We start from the raw sequence: 18,240 nt of genomic DNA, 5'->3' as shown, positions 1-18,240 counted from the left end.
CAGCTACCTGAAATGTTAACACCTAGACCAACTCCATGGCCACCGCAGGTAACTCACAGTTCCTGACCCAGAGCCACAAGCCAAGAGGGCTGCCCAAGAGAATCCTGGCCCCACTTGAAAGGTACCAGAAGAATCAGGTAATTGGCCTTACTGTCTAGACAAGAGGCTGTACAAAGAGCCGCTCCCAGAAGAGTCAATGTCATTGTGGTTCCTGTTGTCTCCGCCAGGCGAGAGTCGCCCCTACAGGCTCTGGTTTCCCTCTCAGCTGTGGTGACGTGGAAGGTGCCCAGTGCCCACACAGCAGATCTGGGTACAAAAAGAGGTATGCCATTTTCCAACTGGCTAAAATCCACGTCAGTGTCTGGCCCCCAGTGAGGAGCAGTAAATGAGAGCTCAGGATGTGATGAAACCCACTGCTGGTCGGTGCACGGCAGTGCCCAATCCACAGAAGATATGTGTCTGTCAGCCCCAGCTAGCGGGACCCGGCTCCTCAGTTCAACCTGTAGCAGCTCACACACTTAGCTCTGGAGTCCCTGAGGTCACCCCAGATGGTGGCGTCACAATGACACTGGCAGTTTTTGTATCACTTGATAATCAAGGCTCACAGAAATCGCTCCATAGGACATCTGCAGTATTTGTAAGGATGGAATAAGAGTGAAACAGCCAGGTCCTGAGCAGTTCTACCATGGCAGAGAGGACATCTGCCCCACCAGTTCACTGGCTGGTATAGGACGCGCCCTGATACTGGAGGAGAATTAAAACTGCTGGCGCAAGCAATGAGGGGCCAAAGTGGTAGAGAATGACTATTGCAAACCTAACAGAGCCCCTGACCCAGGGCCAGGGGCGGCTCTAGGTATTTTGCCGCCCCAAGCATGGCAGGCAGGCTGCCTTCGGGAGGTCCCCGGTCCTGCTGATTCAGTGGCACACCTGTGGGAGGTCCGCTGAAGCCGCGGGACCAGCAGACCCTTCACAGGCATGCCGCCGAAGGCAACCTGCCTGCCGCGACCAGCAAAGCACCCCCTGTGGCTTGCCGCCCCAGGCACGCGCTTGGCATGCTGGTGCTTGGAGCTGCACCTGCCCAGGGCAGGGAAACAGCTCTGAGACAACAACCCTTTGCTCAGATCTCAAAGGGAAACATTTCCGAGGTTCCAAAGAGTCTGGTTAATTTTTATTTCTGCACAGCCCTGACCTAGGGAGAAGCGGCACAAGAACGGCTCTCCCAGCAGCGCTGCCAGCCCACTCTGGAACATGGATACCCAGAAATTTCCTCTCCTGCAGTTCCCAGCCCACAGATTTCACAGGCCGATTAGTCTGAATGAGGCATGGATCGGAGACAGACCTGAGCCAGGAAGCAGGCGCCCAGAGCCCATCTGCCCCAGAGTTCAGAGCCATGTTTGGATCTAGCGTGGAGAACTGTGACACATCGTGGCTCCCCTCAGCCATTCTCCTGTTCCATCCCCTAGACTGTTGCTGCAGCCTGTTTCTATTCACACCCTGTGCGGGGAGCAGGGGGGGTGGGGCGGAAGGAGGGGATTGGTCAGCTCACAGCAGCAGTTCTGCCCTGGGCTGGTTTGTGATTTAGTTCTACCCTCCAACATCCACTTGTTTAAGCAAGTTCAGCCCTGCGGTTAAATTGAACCCCAGCCTTCTCGCCCCATCCCCTTCTGCCCGCTCTCAGCATTTGCAGTAATCTGAGCATTCACGGCCATGGCCAGCCCTTCTGTGCTCCGTGAGTCCAGGCTGAGCAGGATTCCTGGCAGAGTTGACTGATTCAGCAGCTTTCCCTCTACTCCCTCTTGAGAGCAGCAGACAGCACTCTGAACTCTGCCTCTGCACAAAGCGAGCCTCTGAGAAGGCTGCCAGCTCCCAGCTGTGAGGCTATGGCTGAGGGTGGCTTGGAGGACCGAAAGCACTTGCGTGATATTAACCTCACTGTAACTTCTCTTTGGGCCTTGGAACGAATACAGGTCACAGCTGTACAACCAGAATCCTCCCTGCTTCAACCCTCGTCTGTCCACTGCTGCTCACCAGCCCTTGTGACAGCCATTTGAGCCAGTCTAGCTCACTGCCTCCGCTCTGGGGGTCCCTCCCCCGCACACAGCCTGGCATGTTGCAGTTGGAAAAGGGGGCTACTTTATGGCACAGGCCTGACCAGCCCAGGCACACTTCTGAGGCACGGCCAGCGACACCACCAGAGGCAGAACTTCACCTTCAGCGGGGTGGAGAGAAGCTGCTGGCCTAGCTCTCGGCTCTGCCTACAAAGCACAGCCCATGCTGCAGCCCGTGCGGCTGGGCTTCCCTGCTCTGACACCCGAGCGAGCCAGACTGGAGCTAGCTCAGGTATGTCTGCTCACCCTGCAATCCCACCCCACATCCCAGGGTAGCCAGACAATGGATTGGTATTTTTGTGAAATGCTCCAAGTCAGGGTTCCAAGTGGCCTGCAAAACAAATCACATCTGGAAAAGAAAATGAGAACTAAGCTGGAACCCAGGCTTGTCAGAGGAGAGAACCCCCAAAAAGCTGAGGAATCAGAGAGACCCAAGATGGGAAACCTGCAGCTCACCCCGTTGTTGATGCTGGATGCCTCCCAAGAGTGCTGTTGAGTGCAGCTGGAGCACTCCAGCCCCCCAGCTGCTCAGCTGGATGATTCAGGCCCTTTCTCAGGGGACCTGCTCTTCAGCAAGAGCCAGAATGCCCCCCACCTCCCCAGTCTTTAAGGGCCAGTGGAACAAAGATACAGAGGAGAGTTTAAAAAACAACCCCACCTTCTTTGCTTAACAAGGTTCTGTCTGCAGCCACATAAGCTCAGGCTGCAATCAGCTAAGCAGGGCTTCGCTGTGCTACAGCGTAGCTAGGAGAGCCTGGAGCACTGCAGGTGAGGAAAGGCACATCCTGACTCTCGCCTCTCTGCCACCTCCCCCCATGCCATCATCACTGCTCAGAGGGGAACAGAACTGCACGAAGGCTAGGTCCCATCTCAACCCCAAAACCTGGGAGCAAGACATGTTTGTTCAGTGAACTCATAGTGCTGGAGCTGTCACGTCTTGCCTTGGTATCTCAGCAATGGAAACAGCCAAGGAAATGAGCATGTGCCGAGCTAGGACATCTAATTCCTTTCAGTTTGGCCCAGACACCTGAACTGGCTCTCCTGCAATGAAGCGAACAGTGTCCTGCCACACCTGAGTGAGGTTACCTGCACCCAGCCACACTGAGCGATGGGAAGCCAGTACCTTCTGCTGCTTAGTCCCTGTGAGGCTGCAAAGGAATTAAACGAAGACGACAAGTCCCTGAACACAGGAGCACAGGAGCAGTTTACCTGCTGGGATTTTTAATTTATTAAAGAAGCCTGCTGGGTCTCATCTGAGCCCCAGCAAACTACAGCAAAGCCCTCTCTGCAGATCCATCTTCTCAGTACAGCTGTCTTAGCAGCAGGTCAAGTAAACAGTTCAGGCTGGGGACGAGGGGCTTCCTCTGATTTCTCTCCCTAGACACAAGGCAGCTCATCCCAGCCTCATCCAGAATCTTTAGGAGAAAAGGAAACAACCCCAGGCCAAAGTAAAGAGAGAAAAACAAGCCAGAGAGCAAGAGGTTTGAGGAAGGAATTTCACAGGCCTGGCGAGAAAGGAGTTCTCGCATTTCTCTTTGGTTAAAAAGATCAACTTCCAGCAACTGTGCAGAGAAGCACATTCCACAGGATGATATGTGGCTTCGGAGAGAGGAGGAATCAAGCCACAGAAAGGGCTGAGCAAAGCTAAAAAGAGTTGAGAGACAATGCAGTTTGGGGCAGGGGGTGGGGGAGGGAAATCCCTCCAGATCCAAATAAGAAGGCAAGGAAGCATGTGGAGCCAAAGAGAACAGCTCTCCTGTTCACACAGACCAAGTCTGGAGGGCCAGAGTACTCCACGGATCTGGGCTCGGTGATTAGCAGAGCTGAATGGGAGGGAGAGCTTAGCTGTGCCTGGGGAAAGGCCCCTCCCTCCCTCCTCACAGCTGGGGTAGTTGCTGCTCTGCACTAGTAGCCCTAGGGCTCATGGGACACAGCAATGGAAACGACGGAGTTTAGTTTATTGTTAGTGGATTGAGAATCTGCAAGACAATGGCTCCTCCCTCCTACAGACCCCTTAGGAAAGACATTATAAAATTGCCCTTTACTCCCCCTCCGCAAGGTCTCCAGCCCTTCCCTGACCGCTGTGATGTTAGACACACTAACTCCACTGCCTGTCGACCCACTCGACAGAAACCAATTCTCAGTTATGTCATTTGTGTGCTAAGGTGTTAGGACTCCTGGCCTCTATTTCCAGCCCTGCCACTGAGTCATTGCACAACGCTGGGCAAATCACCTCTGTGCCTCCAAACAATACAGCAGAGATAGAAAAGGCACAAGGAAGTGTTGGAGAAGTAGTGGAAGGCCTGGCAAGACTCAATGCAAAGACAGATTTAAATGGTTAGGACCATTACTTAAGGGAGGAGAAAAATATGAGAGCGGGAGATAGTGCACTGTATAAATAATGTAAATCAGGGGTTCCTAGTAACCCCTTCTGAGTATACAAGAACAAGGGCGACACAATAAAATCAAACAGAAATCGTTCTTTTACACAACACAATTAGTCAGTGGAACTCTCTGCCACAAGCTATTGCTCAGGCAAAGAGTTTAGTAAGGAAGATTCAGAAAGGGACTGGACACACACATGAATAATAATAATAATAATAATAATAATAATACCCACAGTTCCACAAGCTAGGATTAAAAAGGTATCAGAGATATCAGCCTCCATGGTTAAGGACAGAAATCAAAGACTAGATACCCAGGGTTAGGGAGAGACTGCCTTGAAGGCCAGTCATTGTCCGATTGTCCTTTATAGAGGCACAAAATGGAGGGGATGAGGTTACACCATCTGCTGAAGCAACTGGTGCTGGCCACTGCCAGAGTCAAGGTGCCAGCCTGGATGGAAGTTAGAAGTTATTATTAAACAGCCTCATGCTCCCAGCTTGTCCCTGCTCCTGTGACACCTTGCAGGGTAGGGGTTTTGTTTCTGAGCATGACCAAGTCTGCTGCCACTTAAGGCAGCCCTACCTGAGCCAATGTCAGAGAGGCCTACATTCCTGGAGCCATGTCTGCAGCCCCTGGATTCATTATACCTAGACCTGGCCTTTCGCCCTGTCCCAATAGCCCCAGAAACGCTCTCCCCATCCCCGATCCCTGCAGGAGCCAAAAAGGGCAAAAGAAAAAGGCTGCTCCTAAAGGCATTTAACACTGACAGAGTGCCCTGTCAGGATGCACATAGGGAGAATCCATGCCTAGATTCTCCCCTCTGCCTGCGTGGAAGTGAGGAGTGTCCCTGCTGCATCCCTCGGAGTGCTCTCCAGTGGGCAGGACTCCCTGCAATGGCAGGAGGTGCACAATGCATTGTTTCCTCTGGAAAGCAGAGGGAAATCTTGGCAGAAGGCTGCACTGGCTCTGGCTCCAGGACCTTCTGTCTGTGCCATTAAACCTGCTTCCACGGAGAGACACTCCTCCAACGGGACGCCCCAGGCTCTGATGGATCCCTGGGGACCCACCGGATCTTGGCTGTGACCCGTCTGCCTGAACCACCCTTTGAAGGAATGATCTAGTAGGAAACTCCACGAGGCTGCCCCCTGCGTGGGCCCTCCTAGCTGGGAGACAGCCTGGTCCCTCAGGACTAGCCATTGTTCTACAGGCTAAATGGAGGGTTGGTCTCAGCCCAGGACCTAGCAAACTGGTGCGCAGGCCACAAAAACCTACACAAAACAACTTGTTCCCTTCCCTACAGGGCCCCAGCAGAGAGGCCAAGGCCTGTACTTGTCAGTGGGGCTTGGGAGCGGAGGAGAGCAGTCTGCTGTCACCCTGGAAGGGGGCAAAAAAGAACAAGGTAAGTCCATGAAGGACAGCTCCATTGCTAGCTTAGCTAAAATGCTCTGGGTGTCCTAACTCCAACTGCCAGAAGCTGGGACTGGCGGGCAGGAGATAGATCACTTGATAACTGCCCTGGTCTGTTCATTCCCTCGGAAGCATCTGGCACCAGCCACGATTGGAAGACAGGATACTGGGCTAAGTGAACCATTGGTCTGACCCAGTCTGACCCTTCTGGTGTTCTCCTGTCTCTGAAGCATGCTGGCGGGAGGCAGCAGGGGGGACCTGCTACTGCCCAGCTGTGCTTCCGTCTCATGGGATGTCAACTCAGCACCTCTCACCAGCACTAAATTCAGCCCGAGGAATGCAGGATGTGTCTAGCTAAGGGAGAGCATTAGGATTTACACCCAGGGCCAGGCCTCAGCTCTGCTCAGTGACTCAGAAAGCAACAGGGTATGCGGCTATCCACCAGCTGAGGCTCTGCCCTGGCTTTCAAGCAAAACACTGGGGAGATGCTAAACCATTTGCCATTGACCGACTGATGAGAGAGGCTTCTTTGGGGGTAGGGACAGAACCCAGGGGGATCCCGGGCTGGTTCTTTCGTTCTTGTGGCTGTTCTGGTAAAAGGGGGAGGAGGAGACAGGTCACAACTAGGATGTTTGCACTCCCCACTAAAACTTGATGTTAACTCTCCAGCAGTCTACCCTTCTTGTGCCAGTCCACCTCCACTCCACCCGGGGTTGAGAGGCTGGCAGGGCTTGCTCGGGTGAAGCAGGGACTCGGGCAGCTGAGCGCAATGTCAGATTCTCCCGCTTGTTGGACATGCAGGCCAGGCTAATTGATTCAGAGCACAGACACCGCTAATCTCCATTAGCTCATCTCTCTCAGCCCAGTCACTGCAACTCTCTCCTTTGGCCAGTTACAGGTTCTCCTTCAGTACAGCACGACTGGCGTCTCCACTTCGCAGGGGACGTAGGAGTTCTCTCACAACAGAGCAGACAGGCCACATCTGACATGAGCCTCTCGCCAGTGACTGCAGGGTCAATCTTTCCCAGTGCCCAGCAGTTCAGTCTGCTGGCTCAGATGCAAGGCAGCGTGAGAGTCTCCTCCCAGGTGTCTGGATTGAGTAGGTCTCCTGAAACCTTCCAACACCCGCAGCCCTTCACTGCCAGCTATATCTCTTCATCTCTCCTATAACTCTGAGATGTGCCAGGCAATTTAAAATTAACATCCTCCAAAAACATCAGATCAGCATTCCCAGATCTCCCCTCTCACTGGGACCTGGGTGATGGGATTTTTTTAAATGGTCATTATTTTTTTCAGGCACTAAATCAAGTCTGTTCATGCTGCTGTGGGTGAGGATGAGTCCAGGAAGAAAGTTGCTGCATAAGTACTAGGCTACTCTGACTTCCATTCATAAACTTTGGCTTTCAAGGGTTTAGAACTTTACATATTTACACCCTATGCCCCAGAGGCTCAGGATTACACAGAACAAATTGTCCACATTGTCTAACTGCAAGCCAGATTCCAGCCCCTGCTACGGCCTCTTTATGCTATTTTAGTAGTTTACATGGGCCAAAAAAGGGGGCAAATCATCCCATAGGGGAGTTGCCCCTCCTGTGAACAGGGGAGGAGGTTCTCAGCAGGACAGGGGTGGGAAGAAATGTGACCAAAACACTCTGTGCTCTGGCTAGCCTGAGCTTCCACTGGAATTTCAAACACAAAACAAATAACATTACAGCTTAAAATCTCTCTGTTAGTGCTTAGAACAGGGAGCTGAACGGATTTCCCAGCTCACTGGAGTCTCATCTTTGAATACCTGGGTTCAAATCTCAGCAAGACACACATGAAGATTAATACGATGGTCTCAGCTAACCCTGGGTTTAACCTTTGTTACCTGTTGGAAATTATTTTCCTAATACGTTTATTAAGGTTTCCCTGCACTCAGTTACGTTTATTTGTCCCAAAGGGCCACTTGGTGCTGGTTGCATCCCAAACACCAATATAACCATATACACTCTTGTATTTTATACACTAGCAGCAACACAGTTATAAGCATTGGCCAAAAAACTTGCAACAAGTTCAGGCCCAGGAGACACCTTCCCATCTTAGCACGGCTCCTGAGGTGGGGAAAAGCTCTGTCCAAGAGCCCTAGAAATCCTGGCTCTTCACACTCAGCAGCAAACAAGGGATATTGTTGCCGGTTAATGGACTTCAGCCAAAGACAAAAAAAGGCGTTTTAGGGCTAAAGCCTGAACCTGATGCCCAGGTAACCCTGTTTTCTATGTTTCTATTACTTCAGCCCAGACGTTCAATCACGTAACACTGGTATTTCCAGGGTCACTACAAATACAACACAAACAACTCTTTTCTTGCATGATCTTATTGGCTTGGTCCATGCTTTGAGCACATGGCTCCTGCTAAGATCCAAATTCAGTCTAAAACCAGAGATCAACCAGGTCTAACATGGGCCTACGTTTCTACACTCTGACACTGACTCCCTCTTTAAGCCAGCCAGCTTTAAGCCAATTTCCCTGTGCCTTAGGCATCTTTTTTACTTTTTCATTTTTTTTTACTCACCCAGTGGCAGGGGGCGGAGGGGTCCGCTCTGGGTCTTTGGCAGCAGGGGGTCCTTCGGTGCCGCAGAAGACCCGGAGCGGACCCCTCCCCTACCAAAGTGCCGCCGAAGCCCCAGACTGCCGCCGGGTATTCGAATTAGGCCTCACCGTTCATAAAGCCGGCCCTGCCTCTGAGACCTTGGACAAGTCATCCCCACTCTGCCTCAGTGCATCTGGGGGTGAAATGGAGAGCACAGTCAGAGCCTAGCTCCCAGGGCCCTCCAGCAGAGGTATCAGTGCATGTCTGTAAAGCATCTGAAGCTGAAATGCGATATCATCACTCCCCACATTTATCTCTATCAGAAAACTCCAGCCGCACTCGGTTAACAGAGTCTGATCAGACCAGGTCCTTCACTATAGTACTAGGGGTGCTGTAGGCCAGGACTGAGCCATGGGGGAGACTCAAGCATGGAGCTGAAGGGGAAACACAAGTGAGGATTGTGGTGAAGACGGCGGCAGAGCCCATGGGGGAGGAAGCCTGCACTGCACCTACGCCAGATCTAGCCAGTAGCATCAGCACTGTGATCCCCAGAATGTGAAGTAATGTACACTAAGATCTGGGGTGAGCCGGGCAACGCAGAACTGAACTGAAATGCCACATTTAACCCAGAGTGCAGCCCCAAGGTGGCTCAGAGTCCTGCCCCACAGCCACCTTGGAGACTGAGCTGAACAAGCAGTTTCTGTCCATCTATTCAAGAAGATCCCAGCAGCTATTTCCCACTCTCAGAATGAGTGGATAGAATGGTTTGTGCATATTTTGTTTTTAATTAAAAACGGTATGTAAATGTATATGCAGATTTGGATCTCAGGCTCCTGGCGAACTGCCAGTGCAGCCCTCGCTATTGCAAAGAGCAGGCACCACGGATGCCTCCATATTGCAGCCCATCTGGCATGTAAAATCCCTTGCTGGTCAGACTGGCTCCCACGGGCACCCCCCAGCAGGGAGCCTCAGCCCGGGCCCTCATGGCTTTGGCAAGGCTAAGCAGAACCCCCAAAGGGTTCGGGATGGCAAAGGTGGCATGTGAACTTTCATCAGCATTAAGAGTTTCCGAATGGAAACTTCCTTCGCCATGGTCCATCATTTGGTCACTCTGCCTTTGTTACCTGATTCAGGCATGGCCCAGCTGAGCCCCACATGCCCTGCATTTTGGACACTTCTGGCCCTTTCCAGAGCATTGGGGGGGAGCCCCCAGAGAACCCTCCGTGGTACCTCCCAACACTGAACCTAGATGCACTCTGCAGAAATAAAAATAAACAGCAAATGCCATTTGGTAGCAGAATGGCCATGTTAGAAGCCCAGCAGCACCTCTGGGGCGAGGGAATGGGGTTTGTATCTCAGCCATGGGGAAAGCACACACAGTCTTATTGGCAATGTTCACCACATTCATACACAGGTCTGCGCTGACACTTACCCTCCAAGACCACCTCCTTGCCAGTTTTCTTCAGTGCCTGGACTGCCTCATCGTGCGTCGCCTCCGAAAGGTCAGCCCCATTGACGGAGAGGATAGCATCTCCTACATACAGCGCCTCTGTCTGATCTGCAGCCAGCCCCTTAAAGATCTTGGAAATCAAGATAGGCATCTTATTCTCTCGGCCGCCTGAAAAGAAAAGGAAAAAGGAAGTGGTTAGATACTATTTATATACAGAAGGCGGAAGGTACTACTTAGATAGCATCCTGCTTAAACAAATCTGAGTGCCAATATATCAAGATTTAGCTCATTTTCCCCAGTAATGCATCAGATTCACAACTGCTTGTGTCATTTTTGGGTAGAAAATCATTTTCATTACTTTTATCATCGTGCAGAGGAGCATGAATCAGAGAAGGTAAGCCTCTGACCCCGCTTCCGCCCAGCGATCCTAGCAACTGTCCTTTTCTTGCTTGAATCTCAGAATATACATTCTGCCACATAGCTCTTGGAAGAGAGATGTCCAGACACTGGCTCTCTTCTTGGAAATATGAGATTCCTCAATTTCAGTTTCAGCCAGTTGCTACATGTATGATTGATAGAGATGGCTCTTAGTCTTAGCTCTGTGCAGCAGCAGTAGGACAGAGCAGCTCCTGCCACATGGATGAAGCATCTGTTAGTCTCCTGGGAGTGATATTTGCTGTTTATGTCACCCCAGTCCAGGCCTGTCTGAGAGTTTCTAGAGGCTCTTCTGACTAGACATCAATAAAGTGAAATGCAAAAGAAAGGAAGCATAGATCTGCTCCCTACACGGCTGTCTCACATCCGGCACTCATCAGAGTCTCTCTAGCAGAAATTCCACTGCTACCACATCTGTGGATGAAACCAAAATAAGAAGTTTAACAAACACACAGGTGGCCTGGGTCAAACTGGGAAATGACTGAGAAAGTTTAGAGTGCAGATGGCTGCAGGCATCGAAGAGCGACCCTGCTGGACTGCAAGAGACTGCGTCTTGGACATAGCTCTCAATCCCCAAGAGCCATGGGCTGAGCTCTTCCACCGTGAGCAAAAGCCCAGCAGGAGCTGGAGGGGAAAAGAGGTTACAGTGCTAGCCTGATACTTGAGACCCTGGGTTCAACTCCCAACTCTGCAACAGGCTGTGTGACCTTGGTCAAGTCATCTAGTTTCTCTGAGCCTTAGCTCCCCACCTGTATAATGGGGATAACAGTACCTCACAATGGGGTTGGGAAGGGAAAGACATTTCAATTTGTGAGGCACTCCAGCACTGCAATAAGGGAGACTAATACAGGGGGAGGAGGGGATTCAAAAGGGGCATTTCTGTGTTTGTTTGGTAAAACTTTTAAGGCACTCAAATCAACAGGATTAACTCAAAGTCAATGGGAGTTAGGTACCTACCTAACTTGGAGAATGTGGGCCTCGGCTCCTCTGGTGAGAAGTGTGGCAACAGTACGTAGCCAGATGGCGTAATAGTCTCCAGCTTTCTGCTCTCCGAGCTGGGAGGAGAGGGGCTCAGGAAGCGTCACTGTCTTAGGAAGTAGTATTCAGCATGAAAAAGTGTGAGAACCACTGGGAAAAACCTAGGTGTGCGCCTCCGGGGAGGCTGCTGGAGTTCCATTTGTTTCCTTGGAGAAACGGAAGCTGCCTAGAGATTCCTGTCAGTGTTCATTTTTTTGGTAGGAAAGTCTGACGTTAAAATATGACATTTATTGCATTTGAATGGAAAAGTGTCACTTTGCAGTGCCTTCCCGCCATCCCCTCTCCACCCTCCAAGGCACTGAGGGTCACCTTCACATCTGCATGGCCAGCTGCACCGGTTTATGTCTCCCAGTCTGGATTGTTATTACATTACTTTTGCATGTGTCATTGCAAAAATGAAGCATCAACTGAACGGAGTAACATTTTCCCTAGGAAGGAGCACCTTAGTGCTGATGAGAGCTGGGTGCGAATTTTTAGACAGAATTTTTTTTCCTGGAAAGTATGTATTCATTGATACCGAATTGATTTGCAGATACCCTCAGTTTCAACAAAAAGGTTTCTCAGGTCCAAGATGAAAGAGAGCCAGTGAAACCCACCCCAGAATAGCCAAAGAGCTAACATTCACTCAAAATTCAGACAAGACACAGAAAAGGGAACAGAGAAATGGTGGGACTGGAATAGAGGAAGGGAGGACAAAGGTTATAAAAACCAGGCCATGTTGATGCTCAGGATTTACAAAAATGTACATCTTGAAAGTTTTAGTGGCTTTTTTATTATGATTATTAACTATCCCTAGCTCTTAAATAGCACATATATACTTCATCAGTAGATTGAAGGCAAAAGAGGAGTCCAATGTCTGGGCAACATAAAGGGATCAGAGCACGTTTCTGTGCAACACACGGTCTTTGCACAGTATGCCTCCATAAAGAAGCCCCTCCAGCAGTGGGGAAAGCATGAAGAAGGCACAGAAGAAACAATTAGATCAGCCTCGTCACGCTAAACAGATGTTGGTTATGCTACCGCTCCAGCAGCCACATTTTCCAAAGAGCTCATCTCCCATCTGGCAGCCAAATGAACTCTTGAGTATCTGGATCTAGATATCCACATTTTTTGCCACTAATAGCATGAATAGGAACATTTCAGCAAGGGCTCAGCCAAGACAGAACAGGGGCAGAGCTCTAGACTTCACTGAACCACACTGAGCTCTTAGTTTTGTGACTATATTGAAAGAAGTTATGGTTTTGCTCTGCTGTACGGACTTTACTGAACAAGGGCTTGTGGGATGCATAGAAAAAGAGTCCTCCCTCAAGAGACTGAACTCACAATGTGGGCCCAGTTCCATATTTCTATAATGAGGAATAAGGAATCTCCTCCCTAGCATCCCCCCACACCACCAACATTAAAGATCTGTAATTGGAAAAAATCAATATATGGTAACAGCTCTCTAAGCCTGGAGCCATCTCAACTGCAAAACAGAGAGAGGGAGAGGGGGATGTGAATTAAGAGCAAAACAGACATAAAAGAATCAGATTATTATTAGATGTACAGACCACTTAAGTTAAAAACTTCTCTAAAGAAGGAAATAGGGGGAATGGTTCATTTGGGCTAGTTGCTCGCTTTTTTCTGCTTTATTCAGCTCCTAGATGTGCCCGGTCCTTTCCTCTTCCCCCTCTCACATAAATTCCAGAGGCAAGAACACCAACTCTTTAACATTTGAAAGAGGTGGATCTGGCTCCTGTATTGGCTTTAATTCAGTGGAAATGTGAACCACACCCAGTATGTATTAATGGGCCGAAGCCAGCCTGGCAATAGATCAGTTTTCCAACATCTCCTCCTGTCAACCCTCTCTGAGTTCACCCAGATTCCCCACAAGGTGCATTATCTCTGTCTTGGATTTTGAAGGTCAAAGCTGCCTGTCTGCCAGGTGTGGCTTGTGAAGCATCAACTGTCAAAATAAACAACTGGGCCCTACAGCTGCAAGAAAATTATACCTTCACAGTCCCGTTCATTTTGTGCTAAAGCTGTCTATTCCTCAAAGCTTTTTCTAGCCACTGTGCTGACTTCCTCTGGGCAGCAAAGTTGCACAAATGAGGTCGTTTGAGTTGTGCTGATCATGAGGATAGCAATGCTTTTACAGTGCAGCCTTCACTGAGATTAATTCAATAAGTGCAGTGGACTGCGGATTTTTATTTAGATATATTCTGGGAGGGGTGATGGTATTTTGGAACAGAACTCTGTTGCAGGCTGCAGGCCAATGTGCAGGAATGCCAATAAAAAAACAGGTAAACACCCTTTCACATCAGCGACAGGACAATACAAATGCAATGCCAGAACCTAGCCTGTGGGCAGATGCAAACAACCACCAGCATTCACAGTTAAAAGACACCAAATATGACATGAACTGAATTATGTGGGACATAAGGGGAGAACAATTCTCAGCTCTTTTTACACTTCCATGGAGTAATTTATTATAGAATAACCCTCCTCCCCCATCCAGTTTAACCTTTCTGTTCAACACCATCCAACCCTGCCTAGACACATTAGATCCACTCACTTTTTCTCAAAAACAACGAGGAGTCCAGTGGCGCCTTAAAGACTAACATTTATTTGGGCATAAGCTTTCGTGAGTAAAAAAAAACCACTTCTTCAGAGGCATCACTTTTTCTGTATGCTCAGGCTAACCTAAGGTTAGGTAGACACAGTGCAAGTGATGGGCCATTTCAGGTTCACAAACTGATCTCACATGAAGAACAGAAGTACTTGTGGCACCTTAGAGACTAACAAATTTATCTGGGCATAAGCTTTCGTGGGCTAAAACCCACTTCATCGGATGCATGCAGTGGAAAATATAGTAGGAAGATATTGCATTCTAGATTTACAGCATGCACACACAGCACATGTAAATCTGCCAGCATACAACCCACATAAAAAAGCACTTTAAAGAAACCATGGCTCCAGTCCTGCAAAGGTTTATGCACGTGTTTAACTTTATGCACCCTGAGCAGTCCACACTGAGTATGGAGTACTATGTAAGTCTTTGCAGGAGCAGTGCCAAGTTATATTTGTACGTAAAGGTAACACTTTAACTGGGAGCTGATGCAGCCTGTGTAACTGATATAACAGACCTAAAAATACACTGCTAGAAGGCTGCAACTTTGGACCACCGCAAATGACAGCGCTCCGTAAAATCAAGACATTTGGAGTTTAGAAATTAAGGAGCAGAACCTGTCACTCCTCTGCATGAGTTACATTCCTAAGGCCCAACCCTGAAAACGCCCACGGGAGCGACTTCACTCTGCTCCTCCGGGCAAGTGCAGGATGGGGGCCCCTTGGATTCGTTTGTCCATTTCCAACTTCCCCGACAGCCACAAGCGGCAGTGACAGGTTTCTTCCCCGCAGCTCAGCCGGAGCCGTGCTAAGCGCCCCTCCAGCTCAAGGCGAGCGGGTGATGGGGGCCTGGGGCCGTGACCACCCCCAGGGCATCCTCCCCAGCCGCTTGAGCAAACACGGAGTTGGCACCCGGCCGCGCGCAGAAGTTGGTCAGGCACCAGCCAACTCCCCGAGGTGCCACAGGGCACGGGCCGCCTCCAGGGGCGCCTCGGCGCTGGGCGCTGCAAGGTGCCCACCAGGGAGAGTTGGGGCGGTGGCGGGGCAGGACCTTGGAGCCACGCGGCAGGTTCAGCCCACGGGGAAGGGACCTTGCTCTCTGGCCAGTGCCCGAGGCCAGCAGCGGGGCGAGCCCTCGCCCTCTGCGACGCCCCTCACCTTTGATGCTGATCCCGAGCCCCCCCACGTCCTGCTTCACGATCCGCACCGTGCGCTTCACGTTGGTGAGCGACTCGGGCACCTGGGCGCACGGCTCCCCGCCGTTCAGCTGCGCCGGGGCGGGCGGCGGCTCCTCGGCCCCCGCGCCCTTGCCGGGGCTCACGGTCAGGAAGTCCTCGGCCAGAGTGACCAGGACCCGCAGCCACTGCTCGCCCGGGGCTCGCAGCTCCAGCAGCCCGCTCTTCGGGGCTCTCCTGGCGGCCGCCATCTTCAGCGCATTCCTGGGATAGCTGCTGCTGCGCCGCCTCCCGCCTGCCAGGGGCCGGGGCGCACGGCGCGGAGCGGGGGCACCGGGCACCGAGCCACCCCCAGGGCGCCGCCCCCGGGAGGGACAGCGGGCTGCCGGGCACATGGGCAGCGAGCCGCCGCCCCGCCCAGGGAGCCGCCTCCCGACACGCCTCTCCTCTCCCCGGGGCGCACGGGGCTGCGGCGGACACATGGGCACTGCCCGGACCATCCCCTCGGAGCCGCCTCTCAGCGCCCGCGGGCATCAGGGCAGGGCCCTGCCCGGGAGCCGGGCGCAGGGATGGGGGCGCCAGCTGCGGAGCCGGGCCAGGAGCAGCCTTCGGTTCGCGGCAGAAGGGACAGAGCTCCTAGGCGGGCCAGTGCCGGCCGGGCCCCAGGCTGGGGCCCTTGCAGACTTTGGGGGTCGCTTCCCGGGCTAGGAACAGCGGGGTTCATCCCTGATCCAAGGCAAGAGGTCCAGCTACTTCCCTTTCCCCAGCACAGCAGATACACTTCCCCCATCTTCCCTCTCCCCATCTTCCCTTCCCATCAGCATGTGGCCACTAGGGCTAGAAGAAGAAATACCCAGTCCAGCTTGTCCAAATGTTGCAAATCACTTAAGCAGACAAAGGGTTGCCAGCTCTTCAGGGAGAGGGGGAGTCAGAGTAGGGGGCTGGGAATTAGGATTCCAAGGAGCTCATGCCTGGTCTGCTCCAAGCTCACAGTCCAACCTTGGGCCAGTCACTTCAACACAGATCCTTTAAACACTATCCACTCCCACTGATTTCAGGGGGCCTTGGGTTCTGTTGTCATAATTTGGCCATCAAATTTACCTTAACTGGAAACTCAAATGTAAATAGGAAGTGAAAGTTGATGTAAAGTATCAGACAGGTAGCCATATTAGTCTGTATCCACAAAAACAAGTCCAGTGGCATCTTAAAGACAAATAGATTTATTTGGGCATAAGCTTTCGTGGGTAAAAAACCCCACTTCTTCGGATGCATCTAAGAAATGGGGGAGGTTACCCACGAAAGCTTAGGCCCAAATAAATCTGTTAGTCTTCAAGGTGCCACCGGACTCCTTGTTGTTTTTGTGAACGTTGATGGAGTGTCACAGTAACCTACAGCAATAAATTTCAGTGGGAAAAGTTGCAAAGGGGAGACAAGTATCAGAGGGGTAACCATGTTAGTCTGTATCCACAAAAACAACAAGGAGTCTGGTGACACCTTAAAGACTAACAAGATTTATTTGGGCATAAGAAAAAACTCAGTACAAACCAAAAGGCCAACTAATATAGCTCGAGGACTGTGTTCAACTCATGCCTAGTAAATAAGACAATGTCAGACCAAAAAGCAATAAGCCAAAATTGGTGAACAAAATAATACAAGAATGGGCTCTCCACCCCGCGCTCCCTTGGGGGGCTTTTAAAAACAGATTTTGGGGAAACAATACAAACAGATGGAGGCTGTCACAATGGTGACAGATTGAGAGATGAGAGAAAGGCAAAAAGTGAGCTTCTCCACCGTGGCTGCCACCCCCCTCGGTCACCTGGGACCCAGAACTTCTTCGTCCTAGTCCTGAAGGTTGTCCTGACCAGATGGGGCCAGGGAGAGGAACCCAGTCCCAGAGGACACCACCACCTCCAGCTGAATCCCAGCCAACACCTGGATTGGGAGACTTTGTCTCTCTTGCCCTCCCCCCTGAGTCTTTTTCCTTCTGCCACCTTATTTCTTCTCTTTCCTGTCCCCCTCTTTTTTGCCTTCTATCAAATAAGGGTCTGGCTTCGCTGTAAGCCTGGGACCAAAAACAGGCACCTAAAAGCAATGAGCTAAACAGCCCGATGCGGGTGCAAGTTTGCCAGGCCTCGGAGTGGCTAATAAGATTGTGTGCTCTCCAGCAGCAAGGTTGCAAGTGAAAGTCAACACTAGAGTCAGAAGCTGTATTTTCTATCTTGGCTGTCCTTTTCTCGTCCCTTTTGTGTGTGTTTGTCTGGTTTTGTCTGTTATGAAATGGAATTGGACTTTAACAACAGCTGCAGTCTGTCTTCACTAAGTTCTTCTCTGTTCCCACCAAGGACATTTATTGCCATTTTTAACGCCATCTAAAAAACTCTGACACAAAGAGGATTTCACTTCTACGAATTCTCCACAGATAAAAAAGAAAAAACAAAAACAAAATGGTTAAAATAAAAGCCTTACTTTATATTTCAAATACTTTACCTGGTTTTCTTTTTTTCTGTATCTCTAATAAAAGGTTTAAAAAGGGTTTACTGGTGTGTTTGCCAGGGTAGGAAGCAGGCTAAGGTCTGTGTATATCAAACCCCAAACCTTGTCTGAAACTGTTTAATGTTGGACAGTAACTGGGTAACACTTTGGCCTGTATATTCCATCTAAATTAATACAACAGTGCCTAAATACCTTTGAGGACCTGGGCTTTCCCCAATTTGTGTAGTAGTTTCTCCATCTGTAAAATTAGGTTGATAATCACCTACCTCACTGGGATGTTAGGGTTAATGCATTCATGTGTGTTCAGTGCTTTGAGATCCTTGGACAGGAAGCCATGTGGGATCAACCTTGTATTTAGAAAAATGCCATGTGCATGTGTTGCTCTGGCCATTTCTCCATGCCTGTCCCCAAGGTGTCTGCGCATTGGAGGCCTGCCCCAAAGCATGGAGAGAGAAGAGAACCAGACGTGGAGAAGCAGAGCTTTCCCTCTTCTTTGGATGCGAATAATTCTTGGCTCCACAGGAGAATCTGCAGGAATCATGAACTATGCCTGAACACAAACAGGAATATC

At 50.7% G+C, this 18,240-nt stretch overlaps 1 protein-coding gene across 2 annotated transcripts in view; it reads right to left on the bottom strand.

The window, feature by feature from the left end:
* The window catches only part of SNTA1 (syntrophin alpha 1), a 67,843-nt gene extending 52,366 nt beyond the window's left edge, over positions 1-15,477 (bottom strand). Inside the window, exons 1-2 of one of the 2 annotated variants that reach the window (XM_030533328.1) lie at positions 15,160-15,477; positions 9,904-10,089 (exon numbers count right to left, since the gene is read on the bottom strand). In XM_030533328.1, coding sequence (XP_030389188.1) covers positions 9,904-10,089; positions 15,160-15,427 — 454 coding nt within the window. In that variant the 5' untranslated portion in view covers positions 15,428-15,477. The remainder of the gene's footprint in view (positions 1-9,903; positions 10,090-15,159) is intronic. The other variant, XM_030533329.1, reaches the window with a different exon arrangement.
* Between the last annotated feature and the right edge of the window lie 2,763 nt (positions 15,478-18,240).

This window comes from Gopherus evgoodei, chromosome 14, assembly GCF_007399415.2.
Source record: "Gopherus evgoodei ecotype Sinaloan lineage chromosome 14, rGopEvg1_v1.p, whole genome shotgun sequence".
NCBI classification, from domain to species: Eukaryota; Metazoa; Chordata; order Testudines; family Testudinidae; genus Gopherus; species Gopherus evgoodei.
Note: the sequence above shows the minus strand (reverse complement) of the source record. Positions and strands in the feature narration are given on the sequence as shown.